The 17206-nt window shown below is 40.0% G+C and overlaps 1 protein-coding gene across 5 annotated transcripts in view; it reads left to right on the top strand.

The window, feature by feature from the left end:
* WWP1 (WW domain containing E3 ubiquitin protein ligase 1) overlaps positions 1-17206 on the top strand; it is a 159155-nt gene that overhangs the window by 84516 nt on the left and 57433 nt on the right. For 4 of the 5 annotated variants that reach the window (XM_045003448.1, XM_045003446.1, XM_045003449.1 and 1 more), the window contains exons 11-16: positions 5189-5243; positions 5320-5404; positions 5517-5645; positions 7669-7741; positions 8615-8686; positions 9334-9422. In XM_045003448.1, coding sequence (XP_044859383.1) covers positions 5189-5243; positions 5320-5404; positions 5517-5645; positions 7669-7741; positions 8615-8686; positions 9334-9422 — 503 coding nt within the window. Of the gene's footprint in view, positions 1-1887; positions 1950-5188; positions 5244-5319; positions 5405-5516; positions 5646-7668; positions 7742-8614; positions 8687-9333; positions 9423-17206 lie in introns of those variants that run through there. The other variant, XM_045003450.1, reaches the window with a different exon arrangement.

The raw sequence follows: 17206 nt of genomic DNA, 5'->3' as shown, positions 1-17206 counted from the left end.
TTAAAGTGGTTTAGGTGCCTTAACTCTGCATTTCTTAGCTTGACAAGTTTGGATTTCTTTTAAATGTAAACTTAACTGAATTTGCTGGGTTTGTAATGTTTGGTTTTGGAATTATTACAACATCTCTAACAAAAAATTATATAAAAATAATAAAAAAGACAACCCAATGCAGCTTCTGTGAAAAAAAAAATTGTGCCTTCCCAGTCTGTTAATTGTTTGAGACTCAACAAAATAGTAGATAATGGAGAACTATGATATACATTGATATATACATAATTATATATGTTAATTAGAAGCACAAGCCGGGAGATGCACAGTTTTCTTTTACACAAGCTATGTTGATTTGTCTGTGTCATAGATGTTTTAAGGCTCTGTTTATCATTACGCCTGTTTTGCCTTGAACTGAAATAAAACTCTCTAATTTGTAACTTCCAGGATCATCTCCAGTGTCTTTTTAAAGCAAGTTACAATATTTGCTCCTCCAGGTTTGTAGCTGATTTTAAGAAGAGATGGTATGTTTTTGTTATCCGCTCAGACGCTTCATTCTTATGTTCCTTCAAAAATCTTGGCTGCATACGTGCCATCCAGTCTGGAGATCTGTAGTGGTTTTGTATCATCAGTTTGTTCCAGCATGTCTTTTTACAAACATCTTAATCTTTATTACCTAAAAAGAGGAGATCTAAGGTAAGTAATCATTTAGGTCCTCATCTTGCAATGTCATATGCACTTCCTTAATTTTTTATGCATGTGAGTAATTGCATTAACTTCATTCTTGTTATAAAGTTAAACACACTTTTGCAGGATCAGGGGCTTCGCTTCTCTTCAGTGTTCTTTATTCTCCTTAATTGTTCCCTTCATAACTTTGTATCTGAAAGGAACCACTGATTCTTTTGCAGCTTCCTGCTTCTGACATACTTAAATAATTTCTTGTTTGGGTTTTTATATTTGTCTTACTGGTCTTCAAAATACCTCTTAATCCATTTAATTTCTGTTTTACAGTTCAACTGCCATAGATTGTTCCTTTCTTTTGAATGTTCTTGGACAATGCAGTTCTTCATTAGCTGTAGTTTGCTCCCTTCAACATTGTGTACTCAAAGACGCAGTCAGAAAATAGAAAAACTATCTCAATCTGTATCTGTGCATCTTGCTCTTTGTCTACACTGGGAAAATGAGCCATGTTGGAAATGCAAGTTACACTACTTTGTACCCAATGTAGAGTAGACTGTTGTATTTAAAAATGTGTTAAGTTGACAATGACCAAGTAATGGATTTTTAAACACTATACTTACTCTGTACTGGGTGCCAAGTGGTGTTTAACAATGTGTTTGTTAAAACATGTCACCTAACATGTTTCTAACATGATTCCTTGTAAAAAAAACAACCCTGGATGAAAATAGCAGCACTTGACTAGGTAGGGTGACCAGACAGCAAGTGTGAAAAATCGAGAAGGGGTAGGAGGGTAATAGGAGCCTATATAAGAAAAAGCCCCAAATATCAGGATTGTCCCTATATTATCAGGACATGTGGTCACCCTATGACTAGGGGAAGAGTCACAGTGTCCCTGCAAAGAATATTTCATGTTACCCATGATTTAGACAGTTCAACCCTTGGTATCTGTAGGAACAATTCAGAGAGTCTTATCTAAATATTTTAAAGGATTTAGGCTGGTTGCTAAATCGGATCAAAGTTGTTTATACCTTAATTGGCTCAATGTTTTCATCTGTAGAATCACCTGATTCTGTAGATAAAGTATATCAACCATAAATTCTAGATTCTCCTAGGTATCCGTTGATTCAGAAGACTCTGTGGACCTCTCAATCACTTTTTGATGTAAAACATGCCAAAAAGTAGACATCAGTTACCAACTGTTGTCCTTTACTCTCACCATCATACTGGAATTGTTGGCTGACAGGATGATTGTGATTATATAGTTTCCAAGAGTAGAAAAGGTACATTTCATTGCTATGGAGTTGAATGGCTTACTACGTATAGTTACCTCTGTTCAAGACCAGCAGCTGGTGGCCACGGTGTTGTAGTTTTTAAAAAATTCTCAATTTGATTTTGAACTAAAGATTTGTCCTTTCTTGGTCACAAAAGTTACATTTATAAGATCTTCTGTGACACCTTGGTGGCAAATACAGTTTTCACCAGATAATAAATACATTAGCAATGTTTCTCAAAATTCAGAAACTTAAGGTGGTCTTAGCCAAGAAATTGAGGGCTTTTCTCAGCTTACTGATGTCAGTCATACATCCAGTTCTTAGGACATCGTTTATCCTTTTCAACACTTTTACATTTAGGATATATTGGATCAAGAATTCTAATTCTAGTGATCAGTTCTCTCCAGTGTTTCATTTTCTGTTAGATCAGTGGTTTCTGACAAACCTTATTTTGGAACTAAAACTGAAGTGCCACTTACGTTGTCTAAATCATAAAGTAATTAAGCAAAGTCTCTTGTTGTTTCAGAGAATTGTTAATTAGTGAAGCAGTTCTTGTCAGGGCATAAATTTACATTTGTTCTCACACCTAAACAGATAAAGGGAAGGCTGTCGTCATAAGCTGTATTTTTTTAATGGTCCAGGTGGAAGACGCTTAAAACTTGAAGTTATTGTAGGAAAGCTAAACACTTTAGCTACATAACTACCATTTTGTGTATGTCCATCTCAGAAAAAGCAGTGTTTTATTGTTTGGAAGCCAAATATGTAAGCAGTTAGAGAGGAGGAGTCAGGGTTTACATGTTTTGGTCTTTGTTCTGCCACTGGCTCACTGTGTGAATGTGTGAAAATATTTTTAACTTTTCTGTGTCTTGGTTTCCACATCTGTAAAATAAGTGGATTTGAGATCTTCGTATCAAAAGTTCCATACAAGTGCAAAGTATCAGTAATATGATCCTTTGGATAGATAAAGTAGTAGATACTCCTACATTGGTTCCCATCCATCAAAATCTCATTGTGTATACAAACAGATTGGACTACAGAATACAGACTGGATTGGTGGATTTTAAGATCTGAAATAGTAATTTTTTTCACTTGTAAATTAGGATTCAGAGTCTCAGATCCACCAGTCTGGAGACTATTGCCCCCTCTTCACTTTTAAGTCCTGTCTATACTAGAGTTTAATCTTATTTTTCAAACCCATTCATTAAAGTTTACAACTAGTACAGATCTAAAACAGTTAGTAACAGTAGCCAATGCAATTACTAATACACCTAGTAACAACAGCCAGTGGTGGTGTTACAGATTTTGTTACAACCTTGGTGAGTAGGTCTGCGTAGGTAGCTAGCATAGCTTAAGTGCAACCATTTTAATGAAACTTGGGTGTTTGTCCAGTTCTTCAGGGAAGAAACTTGTTCACAAAATGGTTCCACCAATGGCCCCAAACCTAGGCAAACCACATCGCTTATGCAGCGGAAATTAAAAAAAAAAAAAAAAATCCTATCTTGAGGATCCCATGTCAAAATGTGCTCCGGACACCCAACCGCATCCAAACTCAACCACATCTATTTTGGATGCTTCAGCTCATTTGTGCTTCACGCTGGCTTGCACATGGATCGAAAGAGAACTGTGCTTAATAACTGTTTTAAAAAGGCTGTAGATAGAATGGGTTGGAGCCTGGTATTTGTTCAGAAACAGGTGCCCATAAGGTGTGTCACTCATTTTTATTTATAGCTGAGTCACATGGGCAAGCAGTTGGAAGGATACGTAAAGATGACCCAAGGTGGCACAAATCCTGCTTTCCCATTAACAGACCATAAAGTGGGTAACTCCATCAATTCAAATTGATATATTTAAGACCTAGTAGCCAAATTTAAAGATAAGAAGTTACTATATTCTTCAAAGGATGCATTTTTCCACAACTTAATTTTGTGTTTTTATTTAGTAATAAGCTCACCAAGATACTCTGTAAAGATTAGACATATTCTGTTAAAGGATTGTGAGAACATTTCCATTATGAGCCTTGTTATGAGGTTTAAGACTACTGTACAAACAACTGATTCAGTATTTCTTCTATTTTCTTGTAATGGTTCCATAAGACAAGATGGTAGTATAGTACACAGTAACCTTAAAGCCCTTGTAAGTATGACTGGTATTTGCATGCTGATTAGGGCCTCCATTGACCTTATTAATAATAATATTTTGAAGCACCTAGCCTCCCTAGTACAAAGCCTTAAAGGAAGCAGTTGACTATATTAAAGATGGTTTTGATTGTTCTTTCATTTCCTCTCTGACCAGTTGCAAATTGCAATACTTTGAAGATGTTAAGAGGCATGGAACTTCATTTTACTTTGATATAAATCAAAGCAAGTTAACTGACAAAATGCCTTGAATCTAAGAGGGTGTGAATAATGTTGAAAACTGTAGATGTTGAATGACTAACTATAAATTTAGTACGAAGAGCTAAGGACACAAAGAAAACTTTAAATTCTCCTTACTTTTTTTTAGTTTTTGCCTAAACTACAATATTACTTTAACATAGCTTAATAATTATATAATTTAGTGTTATGTAAATTTTGTGTTGAAATAGTATGTTGCCAAAGAACCATATTCTTGAAATAAAGAATCAGTAACTCAATCAAAAATTCATTTGTCATAAATGATGCCTGATTTAATGGCTTTAAATGTAAGGTTGAAGCTAGTTATTTAGAAATTTTAGGATTGACTAACTTTTTAGACATACTAGTGTTTTAGATTTTTTTCATATGCTAAAGGTCCTTTCAAGTAAGATAAATGGCTTTGAAATCCAAATGGCAATGAAGAGAAAAATATCAAAAGTACTTTGTAATACTAGATAACATACTTTATTCTTCAGTTAGTTATTTGGTATTACTTATAAGGGATAACATACAAAACTAATATTGTATACTTAGTTTTGAATTTTAACTTTGTTTGGGCATCAGGATAATGTATTTTCATGTAGATCCTTCAGATGTTACTTGACCTTACATGTTTTCCAATACTGTTGTTAGCAGAACTATTGTTCAAGGGATGCTGTAGAGGACAGTCTAAGCAATTCATATGTAGATTCTTTGGTGGAGACTATCTTTATAGGAAAAAGACATGATCTTGTTTATAAGAATTGACAGAACACATAACTTGTGTATTTTTAAAAGTATCTTAATTAGATAGACTTATTTATCTATATTTGTTCTTTAATATAAATTTGTGTCTGGTTTGTTCTTTATAACTAGGCTTCAATGTTGTCAGCAGAAAATGATCCACTTGGGCCTTTACCACCAGGCTGGGGTAAGATGATAAGCTATTAATTTAGTAATGTGACTGTAACCGAAATTTGTTATTTAATAATTTTTATTTTTTTCAGAAAGGAGAGTGGATTCAAATGATAGGGTGTACTTTGTTAATCACAACACGAAGACAACACAGTGGGAAGACCCCCGAACTCAAGGGTTGGTGTATATAATGTCTATATTGATGTGTGCAGATCAAATGATCTTGCTTAAACATTGTTGTAAGTGTCTTCATGTGAAAAAAGTGTACTGTTTTCAATTCGTTTTACAGTTTACAAAATGAGGACCCACTTCCCGAGGGCTGGGAAATCAGATACACTAGAGAAGGTGTCAGATATTTTGTTGATCATAACACAAGGACAACAACCTTCAATGATCCTCGAACTGGAAAATCCTCTGTGTAAGTGAGCCGCTAATAGAGTTTTTTTAGAAGATTATTCACTGTTTAATAGGGAATAGTATTCCACATATTAATGAGCAGTTAATATTTTATATGGGATCTCAGCATTAAGTGCAGTACAAGTTGCTGCCTTGTAAGTATTTTCTATCTTGGAGATTTAACTACCAACCTTACCTTTCTCATTGAAATATTCTGTAATTAACTTTGTTCTAGGGCTGTCAGTTAATCACAGTTAACTCAAGCAATTAACACAAAACAAACTAGATAAAAATTAGTCATAATTAATTGTTTTAATCACACTGTTTAATAAAATATCAATTTAAATTTATAAATATTTTGGATGTTTGTCTACATTTTCAAATATATTGATTTCAATTACAACACAGAATACAAAGTACAGTGCTAATTTTATATTATTTTTATTACAAATACTTGCACTGTAAATATATAAACAAAGAAATTGTATTTTTCAATTCACCTCGTACAAGTACTGTAGTGCAATCTCTTTATCGTGCAGGTGCAACTTACCAATGTAGAATTTTTTTTTTTAATGTAACTGAACTCAAAAATGAAACAAGGTGAAACTTTAGAACCTACAAGTCTACTTAGTCCTATTCTTGTTCAGCCAATTGCTAAGGCAAACAAGTTTGTTTACGTTTACAGGCGATAATGCTGCTCACGTCTTATTTACACTGTTACACGACAGGTATGCTAAACATTCGTAAGCCCTTTCATGCTTCGACCACCATTCCAGAGGACATGCTTGCATGCTGATGACGCTCATTACAAAAATAATGCATTAATTAAATTTGTGGCTGAACTCCTTGGGGAGAGAATTGTAAGTCTCCTGCTCTTTTTTACCCCCATTCTACCATATATTTCATGTTATAGAAGTCTTGGATGGTGACTCAGCATATGTTGTTCGATTTAAGAACACTTTCACTTCATATTTGACAAAATGCAAAGAAGGTACCAATAGGAGATTTCTAAAGGTAGCTACAGCACTCAAACCAAGGTTTAAGAATCTGAAGTGCCTTTCAAAATCTGAGAGGGATGAGATGTGGACCATGCTGTCTGAAGTCTACATTTGTGAATTGCGCTTTCATGATAAAGTGATTGCACTACAGTACTTGTATGAGGTGAATTGAAAAATACTCTATCTTTTGTTTATCTTTTTTACAGTGGAAATCTTTGTAATAAAAATAATATAAAGTGAGCACTGTACACTTCGTATTCTGTGTTGTAACTAAAATTAATATATTTGAAAATGTAGACAAACATCCAAAAAGATTTTAAAAAATGGTATCTATTGTTTAACAGTGTAATTAACACTGCAATTAACACGCCTATTTTTTAATCTCACAATTAATTGCGATTAATTTTTTTAATTGTTTGACAGCCCTGCTTTGTTCATTTGATGTAATTATTGTCAAGTGCTCATATACTATGTTTATAAATGCAGTAGAAATAGATTGAGGAAGAGCTGTAAAATTTGAATATTAGCTAGATCATAATTATTAATACAATGTTTGAAGAAAATAATGAATATTCAAATACTGGTAATAAAGTACTCTTTTAGCTGAAATATTGCTATGTCAAATATATTGGTAGCTCAACAAAATAACTCCTGATACCCAGTGTTTCAAAACAATGTACAGATCAATGAATACTTTTTTTATAGTTCAGTGAATATAGTTGCCCACATGTTGCTAGTGCTCTGAACAGCATCTTACATATAGAGTTAAGACTGACTTCTGATGACGTTGTAGGTGGTCTTTCGTTAATTTAAGGAGTTAACAGGTTACAAAAGTTAGATTACATTTAAAATTTGGCTGGGAGATTTTGAACCAACACCAGAAAATAAAACTGGAGCATATGTTAGTCTTTTTATGGTGGCCATTTCTTGTGAGCTTGAATTAGCGTTTTATTGAAATGCACAAATTGTTGGTCTAGTGGTGAAACTACTGAGAGCTGATTATACTGGTGTATTGATTTAAAACACTTCAAATATATTGTTTTACAGAAATAAAGGCCCACAAATTGCTTATGAACGTAGCTTTAGGTGGAAACTTGCTCATTTCCGTTACTTGTGTCAGGTACTGTAGTAGTAATTAAATCTATCTTTGAACATTTGAATTTGTGTTTGTGCTGGGGTTTCACTGACTTAGGCGCCCCCCTTCTGGCTGGGTATGGACATAGCACCCTCCTTTTTCTTGGCACCCTTTGTTGACAGTTGCTTCAACCCTCACATAACTTGGCCCTCTGGCCAGGTCATGCATTTATGTCCACCTCTTTTGGGGTATATAAAGAGTCCATCAATGAGTGGCTCTGGTGGTTAGATGAGGGGGTCTAGGCCTCCCCTGAATAGAGATCTCGGAGTCTTGATCCTTCTGTCTTCAGGGCACTCTCTCGGCTAGATTTCCCATCTCAGGAGTAAGCTTTCTGCCTTCTATACCCTCTAGCAGCTGGTGAGGGAAACAGAGGACCCCTCTTTCCACCAGGTTCTGATCCAGGGCCCAGTGATAGGCAGCTACGTCCTGCACACTAAAGTGCTGTTTGTTACCTCCCTGGATCATTTCCTACATGTCCCCTCTTTCCCAAAGGATAAAATAAAGACATTAAATAATTGAAATCAAAGGTAATATGTCAGACTGTCTGAGTGTCTGTGGGTTTGGCAAAGTGACTACAGCCTGGCCTTAGGCAGCAGGAGCTCCTACAGTGCTCCTTCCCAGGAGTTCTGAGTATAGGTCAGCTCACTTCTATTGCTTGCATGCCTAATGAGCTGGCCTTGCCTCCTTTTGAGTGCCTCCTCCAAGCCATGCATGCTTTGTGAGTGTGGCAGGGGTTGGGGCCACCTGGGATCAGCGCAGCTGCTTAACCTTTCTTTACTGATATGGGGTTTGTATACTCCATCACAACGTTCATTTAGCATATGCTGCCACTTATGTGTTGTTGTTTTATGCTTACAGTCAAATGCATTGCCGAGCCATGTAAAGATTAACGTATCCAGACAGACTCTGTTTGAGGATTCCTTCCAACAAGTAAGGCTATGATGTCTGCTGTATTAAATATGTTCATTGAAGTAAGACAGTGTTACAATATGCTGCTCTAGTTTGTGACTGTGCAATCGTTAATAGGGAAAACCTTGATTTTAAAAATCTATTGTTCTACCATAACTACTACTTCAAAGATTAAACCTGTGTAACTAGGATTTACAATTCTTAACCTATAGCATTCTATACTTCACAGATGAATATGCTGCCTTCTGTTCTAAAAAAATAGAACATTCCTAGTCTAAAACTTCTCCCTCTCATCCCACCAATACCTTCAGAGGTGTCAGGAAGAATATTATTAAAGGGAAAAATATCAAATAGTTTGGGCCAAAATTATACTTACCCATTAAAGAGGAGTTGCCTAATATATTGAAATAATTTGTTCAATACTTTCCCTGTTATTCAAAACAAAATTTGTAAACTAAAATAATTTAACAAAGCTATTAAATGAATATTTGTACCTCTGTTTAAGGTAAAATGTCCTGATCCCCAACTGGGTCTTTAGGTGCTACCATAATACATATAATTAATAATAGTCTGAATTTGAAATAATCAGTTTGCTTAATGGGTTGAAAGTAAATTAATTTAATGAGCCTTTGTATTTTTTTAACTCTGTGTTTAAAATTGTTTCATAGATCATGGCTTTAAAACCCTATGATTTAAGGAGACGATTATATGTTATATTCAGAGGTGAAGAAGGATTGGATTATGGTGGTTTGGCAAGGTAAAGAAAATTCCTTATAAATCTTGTTTCATATACTTATAGATTTTATTTTTAAATTAGAAGATTGCACTCTTATCAAAATAGGGTGGTAAATTATGGAAAGAGGCCCACTCACTTTGCATATTCTGTTGTTGTGACCTAGGTAACCTTTTTAGCCAATTTCAGTACGTCAACCTGGGACCCAAGGGGTGCTTTTCACTGTCTTTCTGAAAATTTACCCAAATAAAGCTGAGTTATAAGCCTCTAAAAATTGCAGTTTGCACATGTTCTGTAGAGGTTTGTTAGAGGCTGGCAGGAAAATTCTTCAAACATTCTGAGGGGCCAAGTAGAACTACTTCTTTGATTAGTGTCCCCATGGGTGCTCTGTTTTAGGAGCACATGCGCATCTTTGATCACAGGTTTTTGGTAGCAGTGCCTGCACATGTGACCTACACATCGTCATGCCCTGTATAGAAGCTTTATAGGGCTACGTGATCAAATTGCTCTCAGTTCCTTCTCAACCGCCTTTGGCCAGAGATGGCGTCTACTGCCTGCCTGTTTACTGTGTACCTGTTTTCCCCCTTGTATTAGTGTTTTAGCTTTGTAGTTAGTTCCAAGTAGTAGTAGGTTTAATACCTTATAATTGGAACATTTGTTCCCCTTTCCTTTTCTAATAACAACAAAACCCAAAACATATGTATACAGACGCACACACACACTCTTTTGGTTTTCTTTTTCCACTGATGAGGGCTTGAAAATCTTTTTCTTGTCAGGGATGATGGGCTTACCAGGATTTAACAGGTACTTCTCTTGTTGAGAAGCAGTCCTTTTTAGTGACTAGCACTCCCACTGAACTTGTTGCATGGAAGACACTCACGTTCCCAGCAAATATAAAATCCACTCTTCTTTTAAGGGATGAGCCCGTAAAAACAAGGCTATTGAGTACAGGCTATTAATGATGGAGCAAGCTTTAAAACTGTCTTCGGTCCTGGGTATAGCAACACTCCCCTATCCTCCGTATGGGGACCCTTCACATCTGTCAGTGCCCTGTCGTCCTTGAGATCACGGTCACTGATAGCTTCCAAGGGGAAGACAGTACCAAAACTCCGATTCCCAAAACTCTCTTCTTGACTGACATACCAACAACTGCACTGCTAATAACGAGAGCTTCCCATTCCAGGAATAAGGAAGAGGATAAGAATTGCAAAACAGTTCTTTTTTGAATGATTGCACATGTCTTTCTTTTTTTACTGTAGATCTTGTGCACAGTTGTTGGAGATTTTTTTCTTGGCAGTACTTTTCAGGGCAGCGTGAGCATCCTCTTCTGCCTCGTGCCACTTCATGCAGGCATAAAGGGGGTTGCTCTGCTCCTGACCCCACTCAGTTCTTTCCTAGTTCCAGTGACGGTTGTTGTTGGAGCTGGGATCTTTGTTTCTTCATATCTTCCATTCCTTAGTGTAACTTGTACCTGTAGCATTAGTTTTTAGTCTCTTATAGTATATCTCAAGAGTTAGTTATAGGATTAAGTTAAGTATAGTACCTTTTTAGTGTAGGTACTGGTAGTGTAGTGTAGTTTTAGTGTAGGTACTGGTGTCCCTGTTAGGTACCGGGCTCGTTACCGGACTGATACCCCGTTCTCCTGTCTTCAAGGCCTGTTATTCATGTAACAAGTCTATGCCAGTGAGTGACCCACACCACAGCTCCTTAAGTGTCTGGGAGAGGTGCATGTTAGTGACAGATGTCACATTTGTAGAGGGTTCAACCCTGCTTGAAAAATGACAGGGCTGCCAGACTCAAGTACTTACTCAAGGTGTCTGTGGTTCTTCTGCCATTGGAACCCTCCTGCTCTGAATGGGTACCAAGCACTTCTGAGTCTGTTAGTAGTGCTCTTTTCTGACAGCATCCTCAGGCTGAACTGCGTCGTTGGTGCCAAAGAGACTGCATAAGTCTCCTAAAGACTTGGTACCAGGATTCTCTAAAAAGAAGGCACTGAGTGTTCACAAGGACTCAGAGGGGCACTCAAAAACATCAAACCCTTTGGAGCAGTCTGTGAACCAGGAGGGACTGCTGATTCAGGGACCAATCCCTGAAGAATTGGCACACCTTTCACTACTGCAGGCTCAAGCTCTTTCCGGTGTCATTAACACCTGTGACTTTCAAGGCAGCCAGAGAGTTGCTTAACTTGTTACCAGCTTCTCCTGTGATTCAAGAGCCTTGTACGATAGCAGTATTAGAACCAGGTACTCCTCTGGGCCTGGCTCCATCCCCAGAGCACCACTTGGTACCAGCCACTTCTACTCTTGCAGCATCTTTTTGTAGGATTGCACCTAGAGGTAAGCCAGCAATGATTTTACTGATGCCCTCTTCACCAGGGCTGGAACCTCTGTCCCTGCTACTGACAGATTCAGCTTCCCCCGTGGTTGGAGGAAACAGACTCCTCACTGGACTCAGAAGTTGGATCCTTTGTGTCCTGACCTGAGCATGCCCACCAACAGGGGTTGGCACCACCATATTGCACAATGGATACTTGACAAAATTTCTGTACTTGGTGACGGATATGAGGGAAGGAGGGTGTTGTCATTCAGTCATTTGATTTTTTTTGAAAAATTACCACGGCCCTCAAAAATTTTACCACGGACACTTGTGTCCTTGTATGGACACGTTGCTGACCCCTGCCCACCAGCCCCAGTGGGGTACCTGCCAGCAGTGGTACCATCCACAGTCTCAGCGTCCTAAGAGCCAGGGGCCTACACAGAGCTGGGTCCAACCTCCATACCAGTGATCCTCCTTTACCCTGTAGGGTTTTCCTCCACGTTCCCAAACCTCTCTGCTCCTTTCTTGCACTTCTACATCCGCCAGACACCTGGAGCATCTGCAGGAAGGTCACCATCTTCCTTCCTCTGGTACCAGGCTCGGTACTGTGCAGGGGGAGCTGCATGCTTAGGATTCCTCTGTAGAGGCATTGAAGGAGGGAACTTCTCAACAATCTTTGTCCTCTTCTTTGTTGCCTGATGAGGCAGTAGTGACTGAATCCACTTCTCCCCTTCATAATGATTTTAGAGCTCATGAAGACTTGTTGAGGAGGGTGGTTGTAGCTCTAGATATCCAGTCAGAAGAGGTACAGGAAAGGACACGTAGGCTTGTGGGCATTTTAGCCTCTGCAGGACCCTCTAGGGTAGCTCTCCCTATTAATGGATCCTGTCAAGATTTTATGGGAGACCTCCTCTTCTCTGCCTCCCACTGCCAAGATAGTGAAGAAGAGATGCCATCAATCAATGAGGCAGAGAACTCCAACTCAGATACACCCCATATGACAGAGTGGAAATGATTAGATATTGTTGGCCGCAAGGCCCATTCATCAGCCACTCTGCAATTGCAGATTGCCATTTACGCCTCGCTGTTGGTGAAATACAACCACACTAATTATTCCAAATTGACAGACTTTATTGACCACATACCAGAGGACATAAGGAACCAATTTAAAGCCATCATCTCAGAGGTCCGTCTCCAAGCCAGAACTGCCTTACAGGTGTCTTTAGATGCAGCAGACATGGCAGCACACTCCGCAGCCATAGTTATGCATAGTGCTTCGTGGCTTCACCTGTCCGGCTTCCCTAGGGAGGCGCAATCCGCTATGGGAGGACCCTCCCCTTTGATGGCCACAAGCTGTTTGCAGCAAAGACTGATGAGTCCCTTCAGCACACTGAAGAACTCTGAGTGACCCTTCGCTCCCTTGGGATATACACTCCTGCATCAAGAAAAAACAGGGTACAAACTATCCCACTCAGCGTACAAGATCTGCCCCATACGTCCAACAACAGAGGCAGTATGACACACACAAGCAGACGGAGACTTCCAAGGTGTTCACCTCCAGCTCAATCATCAGCGTCTCGACAGCCATCTGCAAAACAAGAATTTTGAGGGTTTGGTCGAGGGCCGAAGAGACCTCCCCCATTACTCAGTGCTGACACCATCATTGACCATCCCCCTTTTGGACACAGTTTGATCCCTTTATATTCAGCATGGAAATCCATCACCACAGATAAATGGGTTCTAGAAATAATCCACACAGGCTATTTGATACAATTCACCTCCATCCACCCTCCCTCTCCATCACACTTCAGGGACTCCTCTTATGAACAACTTCTACAGCAAGAAGTAAGCCACTTTCTATGTCTGGGCGCTAAGAAACTGGTACCATCCTAACACGGAGGGAAGGGTTTTTATTCCCACTACTTCTTAACCCAGAAAAAGACTGGAGGATGGAGAACTATTCTAGACCTCAGAAAACTCAACAAATTTGTAAGGGTCCAACAGTTCAGGATGGTCACATTAGCAACAATAATACCAACACAGGAACAGGGGAACTGATTCTTGGCCCTCTAAGATGCCTATTTTCACCGTACATCCCACTCACAGGAGGGTCCTCAGATTTACTCCAGGGGCAGAACATATCAATACAAAGTTCTATCTTTTGGACTTTGACAAAACCACAGGTGTTTCTAAAATTGTCGATGTACTGGCGGCACACATCCACAAGCAGGGATTGATAATTACCTCTTTGGACAATTTCCTACTAAAAGCATCCACCCGGGCAGATGCCCTAGACATTACTCACAGGAAAATCACCCTCTTTTCACAACTGGGATTACAACTAAACATACAAAAATCAGCACTGATACCGGTGCAGAAACTGGACTTCATTGGGGCCCATCTCGATGCTCTAGAGGCCAAAGCATCACTACTGCCGAACAGAGTTGTAACTATAGTCAATCTGATCACCACAGTACTGAACAGCGCACACATATTGGCACGGGGCCTGCCTCCAACTATTAGGCCATATGGCAGCAACCACATTCGTGGTACGACATGCATGACTTCACATGCTCTGCATCCTGGGTTGGCTAAGAGCCATCTATATTCCACACAGACACAGCCTGAACAAGCGCCTCACCATGCTGCTCAAAGTTAGACACTCTGCACTGGTGGACCCAACCCCACAACGTGTGTGTGGGAGTCCCTTTCACACAGACTCAGCCTTCAATGATTCGCACAACATCCTTGATAGGTTGTGGGGGAGAGAGGGGCTTACCTACAGCACCATACAGTGCAGGGCTGATGGTCTCCTTCTGAGACACGGTTACACATAAATCTTCTGGAACTGCCTGCGGTTCACGATGTGAGCTTGCACATCCTGCCCTTGATTAGGAATGAGACCATAAGGTTAATGATGAACAACATTACCTGCATGTTTATATAAACTGGCAGGGAGGGGCAAGATCACATTCTCTATGTGCCGAAGCCATGAAACTAAGGAACTGGTATATCTGGCACAATGCCAGCATATCAGCCTCATATCTCCCAGGATGTCTGAACACTACAGCGGATATGCTGAGCAGAGAATTCTCTCAGGACCACAAGTGGGACCTAAGCAACAAAGGCCTACAGAACATATTCAGACACTGGGGTCACCCATCCATAGGCCTCTTCAGGAAATCCCAGAATTACAAATGCCCATAGTTCTGCTTGAGAGCAATCCAATCACTGGGCAATGCCTTCTTCCTCAAATGGGATGCATCTCTCCTATAAGCGTTTCCTCTGATCCCCCTACTGTTGAGAGTTAAATACAAAATAACCCACATGGCCCAGACAAACTTGGTACTCGTACCTGTTGCGGATAACGGTATGTACACTACCCACTCTTCCACTTGTGCCAATCCTTTTCTCACAGGATGCTGGACAGGTCTACCACCTGAACCTGGAGAGGCTTCACCTGAGAGGATGGCTGCTACATGGTTCCATCATGATGAACTGACCTGAAGAACATAGTGAAGGTGAAGGACATATTACTAAAGAGCAGAAGGACAACCACACATAGAATCATAGAAGATTAGGGTTGGAAGAGACCTCAGGAGGTCATCTAGTCCAACCCCCTTCTGAAAGCAGGACTGATCCCACTAAATCATCCCAGCCAGGGTTTTATCAAGCCAAGCCTTAAAAATCTCTAAGAATGTAGATTTCACCACCTCCCTAGGTAACCCATTCCAGTGCTTTACCACACTCCGAGTGAAATAGTTTTTCTTAATATCTAACGTAGACCTCCCCCCACTGCAACTTGAGACCATTGCTCCTTGTTCGGTCATCTGCCACTACTGAGAACAGCCGAGCTCCATCCTGTTTGGAACCCCTGTTCAGGTAGGTAGTTGAAGGCTGCTATCAAATCCCCCCTCACTCTTCTGCAGACTAAATAAGCCCAGTTCCCTCATCCTCTCCTCATAGGTCTTGTGCCCCAGGCCCCTAATCAGTTTCATTGCCCTCCACTGGAGACTCTCCCAATTTGTTCATATCCTTTCTGTAGTGGGGGGCCCAAAACTGGACGCAGTACTCCAGATGTGGTCTCACCAGTGCTGAATAGAGGGGAATAATCACTTCCCTTCATCTGCTGGCAGTGCTTCTACTAATGCAGCCCAATATGCTGTTAGCCTTCTTGGCAACAAGGGCACACTGTTGACTAATATCCAGCTTCTTGTCCACTGTAATCCCCAGGTCCTTTTCTGCAGAACTACTGCTTAGCCAGTCGGTCCCCAACCTGTAGCAGTGCATGGGATTCTTCAGTCCTAAATTCAGGACTCTGCACTTGTCCTTGTTGAACCTCATCAGATTTCTTTTGGCCCAATCCTCCAATTTGTCTAGGTCACTCTGGACCCTATCCCTACCCTCTAGCATATCTACCTCTCCTCCCAAGTTAGTGTCATCCGCGATATACATATATATCTGCATAAATGGAAGAGATTCAAACATATGGTGTCAAAATAAACAAGCCAGGGCTGTTACCGCTCCCTTACCCATGATATTAGAATACGTATTGGAGCTAAAGAAATCTGGATTACCCCTTAGTTCAATCAGAGTACATCTCGCAGCACTTACCGCTTTCCACCGCAAGGTGGACGGGATGTTTATATTTGCCCACCTGATCACCAAATATTTCCTTAAGGGTATCAGAAATATCTACCCTAAAATATGTGTACCTACCCCACTTTGGGACTTGAACTTGGTACTACGCTGCCTCACTGGGCCATCATTTGAATTCTTCGAAAAATAATCTCTGACACATCTGTTGATGAAGGTGATGTTCTTAGTAGCTATCAATTTGCCGAATGGGAGAGCTAGAGGCCCTCATGGCACACCCACCATGTATCATCTTTTTCAAGGACAAAGTCACCCTAAGACCTTACCCAAAATTTGTACCTAAAGTACCACCTTCTTTCCATTTAGCCCAACCAGTCCATCTTCCCTCATTCTTCCCTAAACCTCATGGTAATAAACAGGACTCAGTACTACATACTCTAGACGCCAGATGTGCCTTAGCATTCTACCTTGAAAGAACTAAGCCCTTCAAAAAGTCACCGAGGCTTTTTATTTCAACTTTGGATCTATCTAAAAGCCTCTGTTTGGAAATAGTGGAACTATCTAAATGGTGCATTCACCTTTGCTACCAATGGAAGGATCTGCAACCCCCACTGGGGATCCAAACCCACTCCACCAGATCGCTATCAACTTCAGTAGCCTTTCTAAAGAACATACTGATCACAGACATATGTAGAGCAGCCACCTGGGTGTCCGCGCACACATTCACAAAACATTAAGCAATCAACCAGGGCTCAAGATTGGCTGCACTGTTCGGACTTATTGTGTTATCACTTACTCATGCAACTACGAAGCCCCTTACATCCACCGAGGGGCACCACTCAACAGTCACCTGAAGTGGGGCACCCACAGAAACGGTCCTTGAAGAAGGAGGAGGT

The sequence above is a fragment of the Mauremys mutica genome, chromosome 2 (genome assembly GCF_020497125.1).
Source record: "Mauremys mutica isolate MM-2020 ecotype Southern chromosome 2, ASM2049712v1, whole genome shotgun sequence".
NCBI classification, from domain to species: domain Eukaryota; kingdom Metazoa; phylum Chordata; order Testudines; family Geoemydidae; genus Mauremys; species Mauremys mutica.
This window is presented reverse-complemented; position numbering and strand designations above follow the sequence as displayed.